The sequence below is a fragment of the Lagenorhynchus albirostris genome, chromosome 13 (assembly GCF_949774975.1).
Source record: "Lagenorhynchus albirostris chromosome 13, mLagAlb1.1, whole genome shotgun sequence".
Taxonomy (NCBI): Eukaryota; Metazoa; Chordata; class Mammalia; order Artiodactyla; family Delphinidae; genus Lagenorhynchus; species Lagenorhynchus albirostris.
Genome location: NC_083107.1, coordinates 69,104,104 through 69,125,458, shown reverse-complemented (window position 1 = coordinate 69,125,458; position 21,355 = coordinate 69,104,104). Strand labels below are relative to the sequence as shown.

Sequence of the window (21,355 nt, the reverse complement as noted above, 5' to 3'; positions counted from 1 at the left end):
GTTTATTCTAAGATTTTTTATAGTCTTCAGAGCATCAAGAATAGTGCTTCGCAGGGAACTCTACTCAATACCCTGTAATGACCTATATGGGAAAAGAATCTAAGAAAGAGTGGACATATGTACATGTGTAACTGATTCACTTTGCTATACAGCAGACTAACACAACATTGTAAATCAACTATACCCCAATAAAAATTAATTTAAAAAATAGTGCATTGTACAGTTTCAATAAATTTTTTTTGAATTTTATTTTATTTATTTATACAGCAGGTTCTTATTAATTATCCATTTTATACATATTAGTGTGTATCTGTCAATCCCAATCTCCCAATTTATTCAATAAGTTCAATTTATTCAATAAATTTATTCTTTTTTTCTTTCCTTTTTTTTTTTTTTTTGCGGTACGCAGGCCTCTCACTGTTGTGGCCTCTTCCGTTGCGGACCACAGGCTCCGGCCATGCAGGCTCAGCGGCCATGGCTCACGGGCCCAGCCGCTCCGCGGCATGTGGGATCTTCCCAGACCGGGGCACGAACCCGTGTCCCCTGCATCGGCAGGTGGACTCTCAACCACTACGCCACCAGGGAAGCCCAATAAATTTATTCTTATATTTACTCAACACCTACTGTGTTGCAAAGCCTTTTTGGAAAGCACTTAAAATTATGGAGGTGGTCAATCTGTAAAGAAGTAACTGTGATATCAAACAAGATGAAACAGGTGTTATGACTGAAGTAACAGAGTGTTTTTGGATCTTAGAGCAAGGAATGGTTAGATAAATTATAATGAACAACTATTGAGTATTCTCTGGAGGGTTAAGAATTTGCGGCTAGTGGAACAACTCAGTTAGTTGTTATGCAGATTTGGAAGAATTCAGAGTCCAACTAGAATGCTTCTTCCTTAGATCTAAAATAGACACCATTCAATGTGATTTAACATTTTAATTTTTAGATTAAGCTTTGAGAAATTACAGGTTTTATTTCTGAAGTCTTTGCATTGTAGGAATTAAAGGTTGGATTTTTACAGTACTGTCTGATAGTTATAATTTAGTTAATTAACATTCCTATGATATGCTCGTCTGTTTTGTTTTGTTTCTCTCCATTTTATTAAAGAAGACTTTCTCCAGACTGGTGCAGTTGTTGACCTATTCGTGTGGTAATGTGTTTTTTGTTGCAGATGGTGTGGATGGAAAGCAAGCCCGTAGAACCAATTCCAGTACCCCGTTAGGGGAGCTTTTTGACCATGGCCTGGATAGTTGGTCATGTGTTTACTTTGTTGTAACTGTGTATTCCATTTTTGGACGAGGATCATCGGGTGTCAGTGTTTTTGTTCTTTATCTCCTGCTATGGGTAGTTTTATTTTCTTTCATCCTGTCCCACTGGGAAAAGTATAACACAGGGATTCTTTTCCTGCCATGGGGATATGACGTTAGCCAGGTGGTAAGTATGGGTTCTTCCTTAAATTTTCAACATTGCCATGAATTTTGGGGAAAGTTTTTGTTATTCCTTCTTTATTGACCTTTTGCTTTTCTGGTTAGAACTGATGGGTGCTTTGACATTTTTTTCCTTTTTATTTTATATTATTTTTACTTATTTATGGAAAATTTCCAATATGTACAAAAGTAGAGAGAATAGTATAGTGAACCCTTATGTACCTGTTACTTAGCTTGAGCAGTTAACACTTGGCCAGTCTAGTTTCACATGTACTCTTCCTCACCCTCCTTCCAATTATTTTAAAGGAAAATCCTGGCATTATGTGATAAATATTTTACTATATATCTCTAAGTGGTAAGAGTTATTTTTAAAAAACATAATTACAATGCCATTATTACACAAAAAAATGAGCGGTTTCTTAACAAACATTCATGAAACTGTTGATTTTATAAAGAAAGGCGCTTATAATTAAATTGTTGGCTTTTTGTCTTCATTGCCAACTTTTCAGTGAGTAGAGAGATTTGTTTTCCTCTTACTTTATAGACTTGCTATTAACTCTCCCTGCCTTAGAATCCCAGCTTTTTGTGTTGCCGTTTTGCCCGTCTACACCTAAGGCTCCAGTAAAGAATCAGGAGTGTGTTTGAAGAAAATGATTGGGTGGGCAAATTGGAACAACGTGTGGCTAAACCAATTTATGAGGTGCCTTATGAGGCCAGTTGTTTGCATTGTCTAGAAGTTAGTTATTTTATGGTGTTGTTGGCTGAAAAAACTATTTTTAAAGGCAAGACTTGCCACCATATCAAATTTAAGCATACTTCTGGCTTTTACTAAAGCTGTTTGCTAGACTAATGCTGCATAAAGCGTTATTGACTCCCTGATCTTTCCAGCTGTTAATGCTCTGTATATTTTTGTCTGCATTTTCCTTCCAGACTATTTCCTTTGTCTACATAGTGACTGCGATTGTGGGAGTTGAGGCCTGGTATGAACCTTTCCTGTTTAATTTCTTATATAGAGACCTATTCACTGCAATGATCATTGGTAAGAAGCTCCATGTTGAAGCCTGTTGTAACATCGCTTTGTTATCAAAGCCAGTGTTTGATTATAACCAGCAGCACTTCCCCGCCTGCCCTCACGCCCTGCAGCAAAAGCAGAACCCCGCAACCCTGTAGGGTTTCAGCCAAACCCTTAAGGAAAATAAGGTTGCTTTGTTTTGCTTTGTTTTGTTTTTGTTCAGCACCAAGTTATTTCTAATCAGAAGGCAATACCGAAATAGATCACACAAACCTTGTAAACTAACTATTCAAATTAATCTAGACTGTATTGGAGGATCCACATTTAGTTGGACGTTCAGTATTGATTTCAGTACTTATCTCAAAACTGAAGATTGTTAGTTTGAGGAAATAGAATGATGGAACACAGAGTTTACTTTATAATACATCCACTCCAAAAATTGAGCTTCTGTTCCTCTCAGATACCCTTTTTCTTAAGCCTTTGAATGCTAGGTAAAGGTTTTGATCATGGTAATGTTTCCTTTTTGATTTTAGCCAAAGGGGATATGTACAGGATGATTGAGTGGAGGGAGAGTGTTTTTATGGAGAGAGGCAGAGAGGAAGAGGAATCTGGGTTGTTATTTGGGGCACCAGGAGTGACACTAAGACCTTTGTAGAGTAAAAGAAAAAAACTTGTTGGCTGTTGCTCTGTTCTCTTATCTAAAAATTAATCTTCCCTCGTCTGTCTGTGAACCTTGGTTACAGAATGGGAATTGAAGGCTTAGAAACAGCTGAGAAGATGGTGCATTAAGCACTGGCTTTCAGAAAAGGAGTAGTTGGGGGATTTTCTGTGGCTCTGGACTGCAGATATTTTAGGAACCCTGCTGTAATCTAACACATGTTCATTTTTGGGTGCCTCTGTAAACTGATTTCTTTACCTTGAAAAGGCGAGCTATTTTTCATCTCCAGCTATCGTTCACGAGTGGATCTTTTGATGTATGCAGCTTGTCCTGTGGCAGGTGTGCTGCATTTTACATTTAAATATTTATTTAAAGATAAAATGGAATCTCTGACATAGGAGATATATTTTTGAATGTTAAGTGGGTACTTTAATAGGCATATAAGTTTCTTTGTAATTTATAATTTTTGGCAGCAATACTTATTAGGTAATGGTACTTCCTATTGCATCACATTAGGGGGCACATGATAGCTGGTTGTCTTTCTGTCTGTGGTATCAGTAATGACTAGAGGGATGAGGTATTGTACATCTGTTCCATCTCTTCCCAAGTTCTGCCTCAACTCTTCACCTAGTGGTACTAACAGTGGCTGATGAGCATTGCTTAGGAATCCATTCATTCAGTGGATAGCCAGGGGAATGAAGTTTATTTTTTGATAAAGTACCTCATAAATTCATACTGATAATTCCAAATCATATTTGATGATACAGATCTTTTACTTAACCTAGTTGATCTTATATTTGTATGTCCTTTAAACTCTGACAAAAGTCTTTGCTTTCAACGACACAAAATAATTATACATTTGTGTTATTCCATAAAACACCCACAACAGTCTGAGAATGTAGTTCCAAAATCAGTGACATATGATTACTGGAAATTGTTGAAGATTTTGGTTTTTTGCAGTTCCATTTGCCCTATGGTTTATCCCACTAAAGAATGCCCAGTCAGGTTATTACAGTCTAAAGTCCCCATTCTGTGGTTATGCCACCATCTGTGGATATGTACATTTAAGTTAGTTTCATTTTACTTTTGATATTTATGGATTACTTTTTCTTTTAAAATTTATTTTTCCTTTATAATTGTGTAACGTATTCACATGATTACAAAGTCAAATCTATATATAAAGCAAGACATATTCAAAGAAGTCTAGTCTCTATCACTACCCTAGCCTTTTCCTCCCTCATAGTTAACTATTCTTAGTTTTAAATTTTTTGGTTTATCTTTTCATTGTTTCTTTTTTAATATAAGTAAGTGTGTGTGTGTGGGGTTATCACCCCCCTTCATAGATAAATGGTAGCATACCATACATATCTTACTACACGTGCTTCTTTTTTTTTCCCCCTCCACGTAATAGTATATCTTAGAGATCACTGCATAGTGATGTTTAGGGATCTTCCTCATTTCTTCTTACAGCCGCCTGGTACAATACTTCATTGTGTGGATGTACCATCGTTTGTTCAAACAACCTTCTACTGATGGACATTTGTGTTATTTCCGGTCTTTTGCTGTTGTACAAATTGCTGCAATAAATCGTCTTGTACATATATATGTCTGTTCATATTTTTCCCAGGGTACTTTGGAAGAGGTCTCTAGAAGTAGAATTGTTAGTAAGGACAAATGTATGCATTTTCACTAAATATTCCCATATTCCCTTCCGTATGGGTTATCTGATTTTTGAATTCCCATCAGCCATGAATGAAAGTACTTGTTTATTTAGTTTTACCAATATAGTATGTTGTCAAACTTTTGGATTTTTGCCAGTCTGTGATAGGTAAGAAATGGTATATCTATATAGTTTTAATTTGCATTTCTCTTATTATGGATGAACTTTTCTAGTATTTGAGAGCCATTTATATTTATTTTTTCTTTATATCTCTAGTCAGTTTTTGCATTACGATTGTTAACCACTTCCTTTATTTTTAGAAGCTCTTTATCTATTAGATATATTAATCTTTGTTTTGATATAAATGACACTTTCCCCCTTGTTTGTTGTTTGTCTTTTTTACTTTCGTTAAAGTATTTTTTGTCTTGGTTTTTATTGAAGTTTTTACTTAAGCCTGGAAATATGAGGAACCAGAATATTTGTTGTGACCATGTTATCCTTGGTGTTCATCTCATTCTAATCAATCCTTTTTTATGAATTCTATTCTGATTTTTCTATAGCTATTGTTTCCTATATTATGAAGTCTAGGCCTTCCTATGGTAATAAGAAAAGCAGGTCTACATATGCATGGGTTCTATCACTACCATTATATAGAGTTTAATAGACAAGTATTTAACAATTAAATATTCTTTATAGAAAGTACATCGAATGTTATTTAGAGAAGAAATAGAAGATACAGTGTTTCTCTTTGGCAGCCTATATAGAGCTCAGGCTTTCTACACGCTTACTGCACTTAATTAAGATAAAGCTATTTTAGGATGTTTTAAACTAAAAAACTCTTGGTCCCAAATCTTTTGCAGGTTGCTCTCAGCCTGTTTTCAACACCTGAAAGCTACAAATGATTCTGGCTTAATTCATTTATCCCTGGCTCCCTAACAGTGTGCTCCCCAGCTTGACATGGAATGAGCTGCTAAAAATTTCTGAGGACATTGAGGACATCTTATCTTCTCTTCCACTCCCTCTAAGATCTTTTAACTCAGGGAACTTTGTTCCATTTGGGCTTGAAAGTAGTAGAGTAATTCATCTTTTGAGATGAGATTTCTGTTCGGTGAATTCTAATTTTTTCATCTTTTTTAAAATAAATTTATTTATTTATTTATTTGTTTTTGGCTGCATTGGGTCTTCGTTGCTGCGCACAGGCTTTCTCTAGTTGCGGCGAGCGGGGGCTACTCTTTGTTGCGGTACATGGGCTTCTCATTGGGTGGCTTCTCTTGTTGCGGTGCATGGGCTCCAGGCGCGTGGGCTTCAGTAGTTGTGGCTCGCGGGCTCTAGAGCGCAGGCTCAGTAGTTGTGGCGCACGGGTTTAGTTGCTCTGTGGCATGTGGGACCTTCCCGGAGCAGGGATGGAACCCATGTCCCCTGCGTTGCCAGGCAGATTCTTAACGACTATGCCAGCAGGGAAGACCCTTTTCATCTGTTTTTAGCAAGATGCCTTAGGAATTGTTTTGAAGGAATGTTCTTCTGTCTTTGATCCTTAAGGTCACAGCTGCATTGACCACTGCCCCTGCCCCCCCCAAGCCAAGTTTAGTCACCAGGAGTCCAGAATGCACTAATATGTTGAGTGACAAGGAAATATCCAAATGAAGTGTCCAGAAAGTTGCCACATATATTGATTTGGAGTTTGAAACAGAGAAAGATTAGAAGTTTACATCTCTATAGATCACAGAATCAGATTCAGGGGTCACTAGAAAATCATTTAAACCATCCTCATGGTACACCTGTGGAATCTGAAGATCAGAGAGGTTGTCTGATTTGCCCAAGAGTACATAATTAGATTTTGGAGTCATCTGCAGGTAGCTTATGGTTAAAGCTGAAGAGAAGATTCTCTGAGGGAGTGTAGATGCACAGTCACCATCCAGTTAGGAATGTGCAGGAGGTAGATTACCAAAAAAGGACACCAAATGTAACGGTTGGATGGCTGACAGGAACATTGGGTGAATGGAATCACAAAGGCCAAGGGAGGAAAGAATTTCAGTTAGTGGATAGTCAGCGGAGTCATCTTACTGAGAAGTCAGGAGTGAAGAAAGGATACTGAATTCGACTATTAGGAGAGCTTGATAAATTTCAAGAGTACAGTTTCTGCAGAGGGGAGGCAGAATGAATGAGTGCTGAGGAAATGAAGACAACAGGAAAGTCTGGTGAGTGATAGGAAATAGCAGAGTAAGATAAGTAGGTAGTGAGAGCAGCAGAAGCAATGGTAAGCCTTCTTGGGAAGGCTGTCCTTTTAAGGTTTCAGGGAAAAGAATTAGTGTATAGGGTAGGGGGAGAAATTAAGAATGCTGGGGAGGTAAAGATAAGTGTAAAGGAAGCAGCAGGATTTATTAATTGTCCCCTCTTCCAATAAATAACTTATACTGGCTGTGCAATTTACTATATACCAGGTACTGTTCCAGGTGTCTTTGCATGTAATAACTCATTTAATTCTCAAAACCCTGCGGGGTTGATACTACTATTATCTCTATTTTATAAAAGAGGAAACTGAGGCACTGAAAAGTCGCTTGAAGTCACATGACCAGTTGGTAGCACAACTGAGATTCAACCCACTCTGGCTCCTTGAGTCTCTGCTCTGAATCACCAAACCGTACTGCCACTTTTCCAGTTGTAAATGCTGTTTAAAAATGTGTTTAATTTCATTACAGAAGTAAACCTGAACCTGAAAATTATTGGGTCTAAAAATATTACATAGTTTGTATGTGTTTGATTATTATAAAAATGACTCTTGAATAATAATTCATGATAATTTAAATATTCTTCTTTTAGGTTGTGCATTATGCGTGACTCTTCCAATGAGTTTATTAAACTTTTTCAGGTAAGTATTTAATTTTTTAATTGGGCAAGAAATATGAAAATCTTTAGAAATTGTTATTTAGGTGAATTTTAGGATTTCTTTCTTTTGGAATCTGGGCATTTTGAAAAGATCATGAAACCTGTATTTTGAATCTAGAATGAGGTTAGGATAATTTGTCTGTGGTGGCTTGCATAGTCAATTCAGCCATAGCCCAGAACTACTAGTTTTTTTGTAAAAGTTTTGGGCTCACCAAACAGTCTTCTAATTTGTCATTTTTTTGTGAGTAAATCAGGAGGGAGTACGTTCCTGTCAAATATTGATAGGTTTACGTTCTTTTTATAAATTGATTATAAGTTTTTATAAATTGATTATGTGTAAGTTTAGTTAGCATGATCATACAATAAAACTTCTCAACTTGTGTAGTTGAGGACCAAATCCTGGACCTATGCCGTCTCTTCTCAAAGAGCGCCGTATGGAAATTCCGGCCTGAGGAGTGTGTAGGGGTTGGGAGGGGAGTTGCCCTGGTGGAGTTGCATCTCTCTGATCTATGTATGCACTTCTCCACTTTGGCTCAGCCACACTGAGTCCATTTATGTGACCTGAATGTATTTTGTTCTTTCATTCCTCAGTACTTTTGCTCCCACTCTTTCCTCTACTCCTGTTTCCTCTACTTGGAACACTTTCTTGTACTTGCCACTTCATCCTTCAGTGCTCAAATCTGTCTTGCACAGTCCTATCCATGTCAAGCCAAGCTCTATGTATCTTCCCTCTTTACAGCCACTGGCAGTCATTCATAGAAGCCATAAAATTTAAAGCTCTGAAGGCCTTAGAGATGATTTGAGTCATGTCTTCCTCTTTTTCTAAAGTTGAGGTCCTGTCCTGATTGGGCAGTATTTTGCCTAAGGTTATGTAATTAGTGGCAGAACCGGGATGAGGATTGAGGGTTCAGTTCAGATGAGCAAACATGTATGAGAGTACCACCTGTGTGCCCAGAGCCAGTAAGATATGCTGTGGACCGTCTCATTTCAGAGTCTTTCACTCTTAAGTTGTGTATCATAGTAGCACCATGAGGTACTCTTCTAGTATTGTTTTGTGTTCATTTTATTTTTCCTATTAAAATATAATCTCATAGGACACAGTCCAAGTTTTATTCATCTTTACATTCCAGAGGGAAAAGTGAGACTAAGGGTCAGAAGACTTCCATTCTAGTCCTGGCCCTGCCACTTGGTAGCAAGTTATGTAAATTTAAATTCTCACATCCTCACTTAACCTGTCTCTAAAATGGGATTAATAATGTTGGTTCTACCTATGCCATGGGGTTATTGTGAATAAAAATAAGAGAATAAGTGTGAAAGTACTTTGAAAACTATGAAATACAAGTACAGTGTTTTTATATGTAATAATGTTCTTTGTATTACTTGATTTTTTTTTCAGAAGCTATAAAAATAACACCTTGAAACACAATTCAGTCTATGAAGCTATGGTTCCCTTCTTTTCTCCATGTTTGCTATTCATTTTGTCTACAGCATGGATCCTCCGGTCACCTTCAGATATTTTAGAGTTACATCCTAGAGTATTCTACTTAATGGTTGGAACAGCCTTTGCCAATATCACAGTAAGATTTTTTCTTTCAAAAATCGTAATACATATAAGAAATATTTGACAGAATTCAATAGTTTGAGAAACCTTATATAGTATTAGAATAAGCAGATTTTAATTTAAAGGTCTTATATCAGAAATTTGAAAGAATAATTAATAACCTCAAAGACAGAACATGCTGAAAGTTATTTTATTTTTTTGTTTGAAACCAGTAGGATTTGGGGACTGCTGTAGTATTTTGGAACCATGACATAATTTAAATTTTTTGTTTTGGTTGCCTGCTGAAGAATTCATGGAATAATTCCCTTCAGACTCTAAATAGTATTTATAGTGTGGTTGAAATGGCAGCAGATCTAACGCTTAATTTAGGGAGCTTGGAAGGGGTTTTTGAGGGAGGAAACAGACACACACACACACACACACACACACGTTTTTTAATCAACTGATTTTTAAATTAATAACATAGAATTAAAAAACTTTGTAATAAATACTACATACGTTAAAAAATCCCTTTCTCTGCTCTGGCCCAGCAAGAGGGCAGACAGGGAGGAAAAATCAGGAGGACTTGAGAAAAGACCCTGTTAGTCCTGACAGCCAGGAAGCCTGTGCTCTAGCTCAGGCCAGGTCCTTAATAAGTTTTTATTTTTTAACTTAGCCACTGAGTTTATGTTTCCATGTTTGTAACTTGTGTTTACTGTCCCAAGTCATACTGATTTCATAGGGTTTAAAGATCTGAAAACATTAATGCATTATATAAAATGTATCTTTGAAGGAATAAAACTATATTTGAGTAAGGTGTTGAAAGTAAAGAGAGCCAAAGAGGTTTTGAGGTGTTGTATGATAACATGTCTGGATTGGAGGTAGCATCTCCTCATCACCATGAAGAAATTTAGTTGTGTGGTGCTGTGGGAGGGTGTTCTGAGAAAATTGTTGTCGTATATCATAGAATCTTAAAATTGGGAGAAATTTCTTTTATCCAAACTGTTACCCGGTAGAAGAATGCCTTCTGTAGCATCCTTACTAAATTATCTTCCAGTCTCTTCTGACACACAATCTGAGGGTCCACAGGTTTGGAGGTTGGGGTAGAGGTCCAGTTGGGCTCCTGAGCAGTTGAGAATTACTGAACTTGATAATAATGTAATGTACAGGTACTTGAATGCTTTTTAAATGTTGGAGTGACTCGTGCTTTGCTAATTAAATTTTCATTCTCTTTTTTTTTTTTAATACCTTCAAGTGTCAGCTGATTGTTTGTCAAATGAGCAGTACCCGGTGCCCAACTTTGAATTGGTTTCTGGTTCCTCTCTTCTTGGTTGTCATAGTGGTAAATGTAGGAGTGGCCTCTTACATTGAGAGCATTCTCCTGTTTACATTAACAACTGCTTTCACTCTGGCCCACATCCATTATGGAGTACGAGTGGTGAGTAATCTAGAGCAAAATTGGTTCCATTTGATTCTTAAATAGTGAGGTGAGAGAGAATTTCAGAAGAAACTTGCTTAATATAGTAGCTGGAAGAATTTTGGGATATTCTCTAAATTTTGGATAATATCCAGGTGCGTGATGCCATATATCATTTCTGTAATTAATATGTCGTAGTAACTACAAATAATTTCAAAGCTAGATAATTATTGTGAGGAATTAGTTCTTAAGTGAGAAGAAATGTAAACCATTTTCTTGGTAAAGAATTATAAACTCCTTTGTGCTTTTAATTATATACAGGACAAAATCATCTTATTTGTTGTTTATCTATTTCTATGCTTGCTTCTCTAGCTTCAGGGGCATTTTTATAAGGGGAAATATAGAAGAGAGTAGATTTAAGAAGTATTCTGCAAACCTTAATATTCTCTTCTAAAATAAGAAACGGGTTTCAGGACAAATGGACTAAGATAGGTATAATAAAATGAAAATCAGAACCATGCAGTTTAGTTTCCTTTTCCTCACACTGTGACATTCTTTTCTAATTATTTTACATATCTTAGCATGGTCTCATAACTATGATTTTGAATTGCTGTACAATATTCCATTGAGGAGATTACTTAATAATTATCAGTTTACTTAACCATGACTCAGTTATTTTAATCATTTAGGTTGTTTCCAGATTTTCACTATTATAAATAAAGTTGAAGTGAACTATCTGGAATAATATTTTTTTCCTTCATTTGCTTTTTTCCTGAGGATAATTTCATAGCAATCGGGTCATGTGATAGGATATTCATATTTCTGTGGCTTTAAAAATACTTCTATTTGGTATGTTTGTTTTGAAAGGAACCCTGCTGTGAATCAGTTTGAGAAACAAAATGTCTTTACTTCTGTATTGTCAGACATATTTTTAAAACGGGGGCACCTGTCATGCTTGATAACAGCTTCTTATATCTTGCATATGTTTCTTCCCTTAGTGTTTCTCCCCCAAAGTAGCCCACATTTGTTGGAACAAAATAGGTGAAAGAAACCATGAAAAGTCTATGAATTGTGACATGAAGACATAATCATTTATGTTTTTGTTTGTGCAAATTTAACGTTATATGCTTTATATCAACGCTCTGAGGCCTTTATTCTGATATTTCATCAGTCATATGCATGAAGTAGAGCACAGCAACCAGTGTCTTTCATAATTGTTTTAACTTTTTATAACCCTCAGAAGCTTATCTTTAGAAAACCATATACACACTCCCAACCAAACCAAAACACATTTAAATTACAAAAGCAGTACATTTTCATTGTTAAAAATCTGGAAAATAAATATAAGCTCAAGCTAACTGAAAAGAATTCCAGGAGCGTCTTTTTTTGGTCTGTCTTTCTGCTCTCTTAACACTTCTACAACTTCTGACCAGAAGATAAAACTTGTTAGACCACACAAAAACATCACTTGAACTATTGAAATGTAAATATTAAGAAGAAAAATGGAAATAAGAAGGATTAAATAAACCGTATTTGCTAACTGCACATTACCTTGCTTTTGCCTACCCACTAGGGGCACCCTAACTAATACGGCTTGAACTGTCAAAAATTTGCAGATCTAGTTTTATACTGTTTCATCAGATTAGGAATGATTACCTGCAAGTGTTACAAGAAGGTGAACATTGACTCTAACCATATATGTAAATATTTGATCTGATAGATACTATAAGTCAACTAACCCTATAATTTTTCAGTAGATTTGAATGTAAGGCTGTGTGGTCTGGAGGGTTCTGGAAAGACTAGATTTTGGAGTTGGGCAGACCCAAGTTTAAGTCCTAACTCTCCCAGGGTAGTTCTAGTACTCATTCAGCCAGCTAGCTCTGCAGCTATCCTAGTCCAGAAACACCTCTTCATTTCTGATGGTTTTTGCCATGCCAGTAAATTGTTGTCTCCAGAGGGTGAATTCTATATGCTTTTTTTTAAAAATTACGTATGTATTTGTCATTGCCTCATGTTCTGGTTTTCTGTAGGTAAAGCAGCTGAGCAACCATTTTCAGATTTACCCCTTCTCATTGAGGAAACCAAACTCGGATTGACTAGGAATGGAAGAAAAGAATATTGGCCTGTAATCTACAGAAAGAAGTACTGTAAATAAGATGCTTGTAAATATTTCATCCATCACCATTGAACTAAATTGATCTGCTTACCAGACATGGGAACTCAGTGTGTGTGGTACTTGGACAGCAGGAGTGATACATATGATCTGAACTTGTGGAATTTTGGACCTACTAACTCCCAGCTTCTTTTATTTTGTTTTTTATAAAGCCATGTGATGTTTTGGTTAAACATAGTATACATTAGACCAGCAAAATGTTCCTAGTAATTTTAGCTTCAGGAGTCCATAATGTTTTGGTTTATACAGAGTTAAAGATGCCTTGGTTTTTATTTTTAAAACCCCCAAATTTGTTTAGGAACACTGATAACATTCAGAAGACCCAATATGTTTTCATATTTGGTACCTAGTAGTAGGTCTTTAGCTATGGAAGCTATCAATAGCCCAAATCCAACATAGGGAAAAGATAAGAGCAAGTCACCTTCAGCAAGACATGCCAAATGATTACAAAACAATATACAGTTGCCAAATACTGGTTTCTCTTTCCCATGGAAATGCCTTTTGTCCTCATGTGCTGAGAGAGCTAAAAAAGAAAAAAATATATATATATATGTGTGTGTATATATATATTTAGGTTCGCTAGTATTCTGATTCTCTTTGTTATGGAACGGATCTTGACAAATGGTTTAATTTTCTTTTAAAGAAAAATATTCTCTTGGGACTTAGTAGAGAATGGATTGTAATTACAGCTCACTCATTGGCATGGCTCATTGTTTAAATGTGGCATTTTTCCCCCTCAGCTGCAAGTTGCTGAGATTTGGTGCCTATGAACTATGATCATATGAATGCATGTGACAGTCCCAGTCTTACAGTAATTACTTGTGAAGAACACAGATATACTTCCTTACAAGAAAAATTTTCTTAGGAGTTAGGAATCTCACGAACCTCACTACGAAATTACTACTGTGAACCTCACTATGAAATTAGTTTTCTGATTTAATTTGTCCTTCCTCTCTCCCTCTTTTTCTGTGGAGGAGAGTGCTGTGTTTTTTATTTCATACAGGATAAGGAAATAGAAATTCTCTCCTCCCCAACTTGCTCACTTCCCCACTTGAAGAAAATTTTTGATATATATGCCTTACTGAGTATGTGCTCCCTTTATGTGACTTGGAGTAATTTTTTAGGTTTATTGACAAACATAAAAATCTCTTTGACTTTAATATGGTTGTTTTATGATCACACCTTTCCATGAATGTGGATATTCTATTTCTCTTTTTATTTTGTCTCCATTTAATTTGGTGGTGATGAAGTTTACTGGCTGATTTTCTTTTATTTTCCACTGAATGGAGTTTGTGCTTGAATGAAGAGTGTATCTTAAACCCTTTTTTTTGGATGGATTGCACTTGGATAAAATAGGCACCACTTTGTTGATATGTAATTAAATCCATAATCGTTATTTATCTGTGAATGTGACCATCGTCAAATTTAATTATAGTGTATTCCTCTGTTGGATTTTAGTCTGCTTTGTAAAAATAACTCTGTAATTGATATTTCAGATTTTAAATGTGTAAAGTCTAATCATTGTCATTCAGGTCATTAGAAATGAGGCATCAAGGAGCTAACACGTGGTTCTTTACTCATTTTAAAAAACTGTAAAGGTTGAGGTATATTTGGTGACTTTCTCTGAGACAAAAATGAACACTGAAAATAGGTGAGAAATTGATGAAGGGAAATATGGGTAGTGATTTCATGTTTGCTAATAAAGTGCCGTCATGGAGGTCAGAGAATGAACTAATTAAGTAAAAGTAACTATTTTTTGTACACCTTGTTCTGTGTCATCTGTAAAATTGAACTGGATAAAGTGTTAATTTGGGCCTGGAACAAAGCTTTGTTTTAAGGTTCTGAGCTAATCATTTTATTGTTTTGTTGACCTTGTATACAAAAATGAGGTTAATCTGTATTATAAAAGAACTGATAAATATTTATAAAATGACAGATGTGGACCACAGGCTTTCTTTACCACGTACAGTATAGTAAAAACAACAACAACAACAGAAACCCTTTACTTCTGGCATAGGGTCATGTCCTGTAATTTTGGGGCTGTTTTACCTCAAAGTGTGTTTCTGCTCTTTTTCTGTTGCATCAGGTTTATTTGAAAATTGTTTTGTGCCTATACGTTATAACATATTTCCCAATGGTGGTTAAGAATTATGCTATAGTCAGTTTTATTGGCATCGTTTGATGAAAGATGGCTGTCAAGAAGATAAAAGATGAAAAGTGAGTAATTAACTGTTACAGAATACTGTGGACTTGTGAATCTTCAGTGTACTGTTGACCCTTTTTCTTGTTAGTCTGCTGTCTTGAAGTGCGTCGTGAAAGTCCCCATTTGTTATGTAGTGATACAGCAGCCGAAGCAGGACTTCATTACAAAGAGCTCTTGTGAATTTACATCATTGCCAATTATCATAACATTTCCGAAGTACAAAATATCTTTTAGGCTTATGCATGATATTTTGGAGTGCGTTCACACCCCAGCCTTTCTCCCAGCATACACTGAGCTGCCTTTTGGGGAGCAGTGGCATGATTGGTCATACATGCATGTTTTCTGTACATTTCAGAATAGAGTGCCTTAGCCAGGCCAGAGGTTTGCTTTGTGTTTCTTCTGACCAAAATTACCTACACCTGTAAGAAGTTTCTTTTCAGGTTATGGTATGAAAAATGTCCTTTATGCTTGTCAGAAAGTAATTCCCCTATATTTGAGGGGGGCATGGATTAGAAAAATCTTAAAAAATACCTGAGTATGTTAATGCTGCCTTTTATGATCCTTCAATAGCATTCATGATCCTAGTGTAACGTACAGTTTAAAATTGCCACAATTTAACCAACATTCCTCCCTTAATGTGTAATAGACATAGTTTATGGGTTCTAGTCTTAAGGGTAATAGAGTGAATAACTTCCACATAAAGAACTAAATAGTCTCCCCTGGCATTTTAATAATATCATGGTTAAATTACTTTTAATTGTAATTTTTAAAAGAAGGTTCAATGCTGATTATGGCCTAGAATGTTATAGGACTATTACCAGCATTTCATTTTTTTAAATATAGAGCTGTTGGGAAGAGGAGTGTATGTCTAGGGTTGCCCAAATTCTAAATAGTTACCAAAAGAATATTGGTCATGACCTAGAGCCTGGGCATTGGGGGAACATGCAAAGGAGAAAGCAGGCATAGTGTCCACTTTAAGGGGAAGAAGAGATCACTTTAGTGCCCAATGATCCTACTGCAGTGCACAGTTTAAAAGTGTCACAACTTAGTCATTCCTCTACTAACTTCAAGTTCAAATGTGAATTTGAAAGACTCCTAAGTGTTCAGTTTTCAAAGAATTATTTTATTTTGTAGTCAGTCTAAAAACATTTGGAATGTACCTTGCTTTCCAAAGCAGACTTTGATTCTCTAAGTTATGGAGGATAAGAAGATAATCTGAAGGTGTTTGAATCAAAGGCTACTTTCCCCCTTTATATTTTAACAAGAAGCCTATTTGTAACTCGTCCTGCTCATTCTTCACCTGGGTTTTTAACTAGCCACTGTCCAGGACAGAGACGCCCACTTGCTCTGTCGCCCCTAGATCTCGCCACATTCACATCTCCTCAATTGCCTTATCTCTCTTGACTAGTCAAGGACTGGGAACATGCCAGAGGGAACAAAGTAAACCTGATGGACTAGAACATTTGATGTCGGGTCCCCAAATAAGCCAAAAACAGATACAGAAATCTTTGATTGTGTTGATTCTTACGTTCAGAGTGGCCTTTATCTTGACCTCAGTTCTGGACTTGCCTGAGCACTCTATAGGAAATTTGTGAAGTCAGACTAGAATTTTCTTTGTCCTATGAGGTGTCCTTGTAAGGCAGCATGCCCATTCTTGAACACCCTGTGGGTGAATAACCTTAAGTGAGCTGCCAGTAGTTGAACCTTCCAGGAAGAATTTTAACTAGTATGCTGCATTTGAAGCACTTTGACATGTACATTTTAAGTGACAGTTTTAACAGTAAAATGGTGTTAAATAAATCACTGTGAAACTTGAAAGCTAGATGCCCTGTACATTTTAGGAAGCTTAAGTAAATTTCTGATTTTCCTTTATTAATTATGTAACCCATGTGATTTGTATATTTTACTTTTCATCTTTGACAGTGGTGCAAATGACTGACTTATTGGCAGGCAGTTACTTTAGGATATATGGTAAATCGTGGTTGTCTAACTTTTCCAGAGAAAGTGGCAATGTGTTTACTTCTTCCTTTGTGTGAAGCCATGGGAATTGGATTTACTGGCTAATTTATTTCCAGGGTTTCTACAGTGCAAAATAAACGTAACCTTTTAAACATGCTAGTAATGCTTTCCTTTTTAATAAAAATGCAGGAGATAGTAATCCAGCTGATTGATTGTTTTTAAGCAGAGACCTGCTCTTCTTACAGACAGGTCTTAAATGAGCTAATATTTTGGGTAGCAAAAGAAGTTTTGCCGTTTGTAGCCTTTTTCACAGGTGGCCTGAGTGAGGGGGTTGTGTTGCATTTGGTCAGAAAGGCCCGGTCCCCAGAATTGGCAAATGGCACATGGAGTGATTCTAGAATAATTTAACAAAGCCTTGTCTTGAGGAGAGTCCATTTGGACACAACAGAAGTATTGTCTCCCACAGGCCATTAACATTGTCTTGTTCTCCATAGAATCATTCTTAGAAAGCTAGGTTCAATCAGAGGAGTGTTATTTTGAAAGCATGTGAATTGGATCATGGCCATGGTGTACCTAATGCTACATTGTAATTAGAGACAGTAGTGAAGATGCAAGGAGTGGCTAAATGCTGTGGATGCCTTATGGCTCTTAGGCTAAGGGCTTCTCTTGAGAAGTTTCTATGGGTAATAATTAGAATAGGAATTGATTCCGACTTTTTATTGAAACAGACAATTTACCGTGAATTCTAGATTCTGATATTCTTGAGAAGCACTTTTTAATCTCTGAAGAGTAAGTTCTTGGCCAGAAGCATGTTTAGTTTAGTACTTGATGTTACTAATCAGGTTATAGGAGGATCCTGTTTTATTTTACGAGATCTGTGAATGCTGCATTATGAATCTGTTTGAATTACTGGTATCATTCAGTATCAGACTTAGTTTAATAAGTACTAATTAAGACTGCCCACAATATGAATATTTTTTGTAGGTTATTTTGTTTATATAACTTATCCCATTAGAGCAGCCATTCAGGAGACAAAGACCCAGCTACGTGTAATCATTTCCTCTTTCTGGAATGTGCCAAGAAAGCAGAATTCAGTATTAAACTCCAAATTTCAGTTTTGTTTTTTAAAGTAGCATTTCCTGTGGGTAAAGGGGAAGGCAGCGGGCAACTGCTGAGGTGTAAACTCCCTGCTGCCTGCCTTCTCCCTTTCCCTTCCCATCTAACAGAATAGATTAAGTTTGTAGCCAGTTGTAGGAAATGAAATCGATACTTTTCTGAGTAAGGTTTCATGCCCTGTGACTAAGAATAGGCGGCAGGAATCCTGGCAGAATCAATTATTGATTTGTTTAGCTTGGTCCTGTTGCAGGTTGCTTTCTGTAGTATTCTGATTCCATCCCTTCTCAGGTACCTAGAAACAATACCACTTAAGTAACTGGAATGTGCTTGCTACAAGTGGAATATATTAGAGAAGATGAAAGGAGCGCAAAGTCTTATTTTCCCTTTCAAGTAGTTTAATTGAATATGTTAGTAACTGGTCTGTCTAGCACTTGCTGTGTTCATAGCAAATAATGTAGCATTTATTTTATCTGGTTATGTGTGGTGTGTGTATATATGCGTATTTAATATGTACACATATTCTCTGTGCACATATATGTATGATATATTCGTATATACATGCGGTCTACTCTTGATTATCAGCAAGATGGTAAGCCTTCACTGGACTGTTTCTTCATGTTGACTAAACCTGCATGTAGCCCATAACTCTGTGAAGCCTCTTCCTTATCCGGAGCCATAGTCTTTCCTACTTTCCATTCATCTAAGTCCCCAAGAAAGGCCCTTGACATACGTCACTTTCCCCTTCCCTTTCACCAGGGACTGTGTGAGCCAGAAAGCTTTTGAGAAAGATGGTCGCTTCCACCAGAGTTGAGGCTTCTGGGTCTGAATGATGATGGGCCCATTCCTGGCCAGAGGGCAGCCCCTGGAGCAGTTGTGCTCTTGGGCTTGATGGGGGGGAAAATCTAGCTCTTATGGGAAATGGGGCTTCACAGTTTGCTTAAATTCCTTAGCTGGAATGTTGTGAAGTCTTAGATAATTCGATGTGCAAATAGAGTACAACGGTGCATTTCACCATTAGTATTGTGTCATCGGTGATCCTGTTGCTAGCCCAGATAATCAAGACCTTGACTGTTTCTTGCCACTGGATTCTGGAAGCCTTGCCCTTTCAACTGGATTTGTGTTTTATTTCTGCTGCTGTGAAACACAAAAGTAATGCAGTAGGTTTTAACTTAAAATTGTTTAATTCTGTTACTGATATTTATTGTAATAAAAGTAAAGAGAAAATGATTTTTAAATCCTTTTAATTGTTTTCAGATTGTCTTCTTTGTTTTTCCTTGGCAGGTGCAAAAGGGGAGGGGAGCTATGGGGAGAAAAATAATGTCCAGTCACTCGTCTCAGAGAATCATTGGTTAATGTAGAGCAAAACATTAAAAGGTTTTGTTTTGTTTGATCAGCTCCTGGGTGTTCTACAGTCCTGTGACTTGTTTCAGAGAGCAGAGTACTAGGAACGTGGCAGTAACAGCTTTTCATAATATACTGCTCTTGACTCTCCCCGAACTGGGTACTGCGCAATATTTATTGTTCTCACAATAACTGGATCACACTTACATTAGCTTGTAAGGTGGTGGTTTCATACTCAAAAACATCTTCCCATAGAAAGATTGTTAACGTATGCTGTTAATTTCCCAGGCTAATTCCACAAGAACTTAATAACCCACACTTAACACACCTAAACTTTAGTATGTGAACAAACCATAAGCTCTTATAAAAACTCATATTTTCTAACATGGCTTCTGAGGAGAATATTTCCTATTTTTTTAACATCAGAATTGATCTCCCAGTTCTGGCAGTGGGCATTTAAAATTTTCTTCTGTAACAGGTTTAAAGAAGGTGAGGGAGGAAATGTCCCATATTTTAACCCAGGCTAATTCCCTGGCTTAATGTGCTCTTAACCCCCTGCTCTCCGAACTTCTTGGTCGCAGTAGCAGTTATCCCCTCCCTTCTAAATGCAAACCTCAAACACCTAGCACCGGCCTGACACTCAGCAGGGGCAACCAGCTTGGGTTTAGCTATTGATAAACTTTAAAAAATTACTGATGTAATTTTGGCCCCATGGGGCTATAGCCTAGACCTGGTGTCTCTCAAGGATAACTCTTTCAAGTGGGATTGCCTACTCAGTGCATGTGCTTATTTAAACTGTTGCTACTGGTACGCTGTCTTCCTAAAGGGTGTCTTTCCAGCAGTGAATGAGAGTGTCTTTTTTTCCACACCTATGAAAAAGGTTTGTTATTTATATAATTGAGGCTGTCTGTGACAGCAGCGAAGACCTCCCAGCTGGCTGGGAAATGTCTGGAGAGAGCCAGGAAAGGAGGCTGGCCTGGGGTATGGTTATGGTTAGGAGGTAGGGCCAGGATGAGGGTACCCAGCACACACAGTAAGAACCTCCCACCAAAGGAGAGAGCACCCAGGGTTTTTTGTTTTTGTTTTTTTTAAAGTCAGCTGCCCAGATGTGGAGCAAAGGGGAAAAAAGGCATGAGGCTTAAAAGCTCAAACAGCAAAAAAGGGAGTCAGATTCCTTATCGCAAAAAACGTCTGGCTTTAGGCCAAGCAGCTTATTGATCGCTCTATGAGTCTTCATGGTACCTTTGCTCTCTCTCCCATCTCTCGTGTGACAGCCGATTCCCACTGACTTTCTCGTGGCATCCTACTCCCAGCCGTAGACAGGCACACACGCTTGTGCTTGTGTCTCTTCTCACAGGTGGTGGAGACATGAACCGGGACCTAGAGGAGTTAGGGGTCAGAACTATATCTTGCCTCTGATTTCTCAGCCCCTAGGGAAGGTTAAAGCTGGAGGTCACAACTAAAGGAGAGAGATTGAGGCCCGAAGAAAACTCGTTCCCCTCCCCCGCCCTCCAGACTCCTCACCCCAGCTAGATATGGGACTAGGATCCAGGCAGGTGTTGGACTCTTGACTGCTCCAAGATTTTGGCACTCCTAAATCTCCCTACCATTTGTACACTTGGAAAAATTAATTTAAAAAAGAAAACTCCGATCCCACCTCCAGCCCCGCCCTCCCCCCCACCGTGCCCCGCCCCCAGTCAGACCGCCCACAAACCACCACAGCCTCCCCAGGACTCTCCGCGCTGCTGGTGACCGGGGGCCGTGGCCGTGGCTGCTTTTGCTCTGGGCGCCCGGATCTGGGGCCGCCGCCGCTGCCGGAACGGAGACGCAGGGAATCCACTCTACAGCAATGCCCTATACCAGCCCCGGAGGGCCCCAAGGAAGAGTGAGGCATGGCCTGCGGAGGGGAAGGTGCTGGACATCCCCAGCAAGAATCAGAAGGGCCAAAGCTTCTATTCGATCT

At 37.6% G+C, this 21,355-nt stretch overlaps 1 protein-coding gene across 6 annotated transcripts in view; it reads left to right on the top strand.

The window, feature by feature from the left end:
• Positions 1 to 19,295, top strand: part of SELENOI (selenoprotein I) — a 44,351-nt gene extending 25,056 nt beyond the window's left edge. The window contains exons 5-10 of one of the 6 annotated variants that reach the window (XM_060168850.1): positions 1,172 to 1,434; positions 2,358 to 2,466; positions 7,578 to 7,626; positions 9,040 to 9,220; positions 10,439 to 10,621; positions 12,631 to 19,295. In XM_060168850.1, the coding sequence (XP_060024833.1) occupies positions 1,172 to 1,434; positions 2,358 to 2,466; positions 7,578 to 7,626; positions 9,040 to 9,220; positions 10,439 to 10,621; positions 12,631 to 12,729 (884 nt within the window). In that variant the 3' untranslated portion in view covers positions 12,730 to 19,295. Of the gene's footprint in view, positions 1 to 1,171; positions 1,435 to 2,357; positions 2,467 to 7,577; positions 7,627 to 9,039; positions 9,221 to 10,438; positions 10,622 to 12,630 lie in introns of those variants that run through there. The other 5 variants (XR_009544043.1, XR_009544042.1, XR_009544041.1 and 2 more) reach the window with 5 other exon arrangements.
• The last annotated feature ends 2,060 nt before the right edge of the window (positions 19,296 to 21,355 follow it).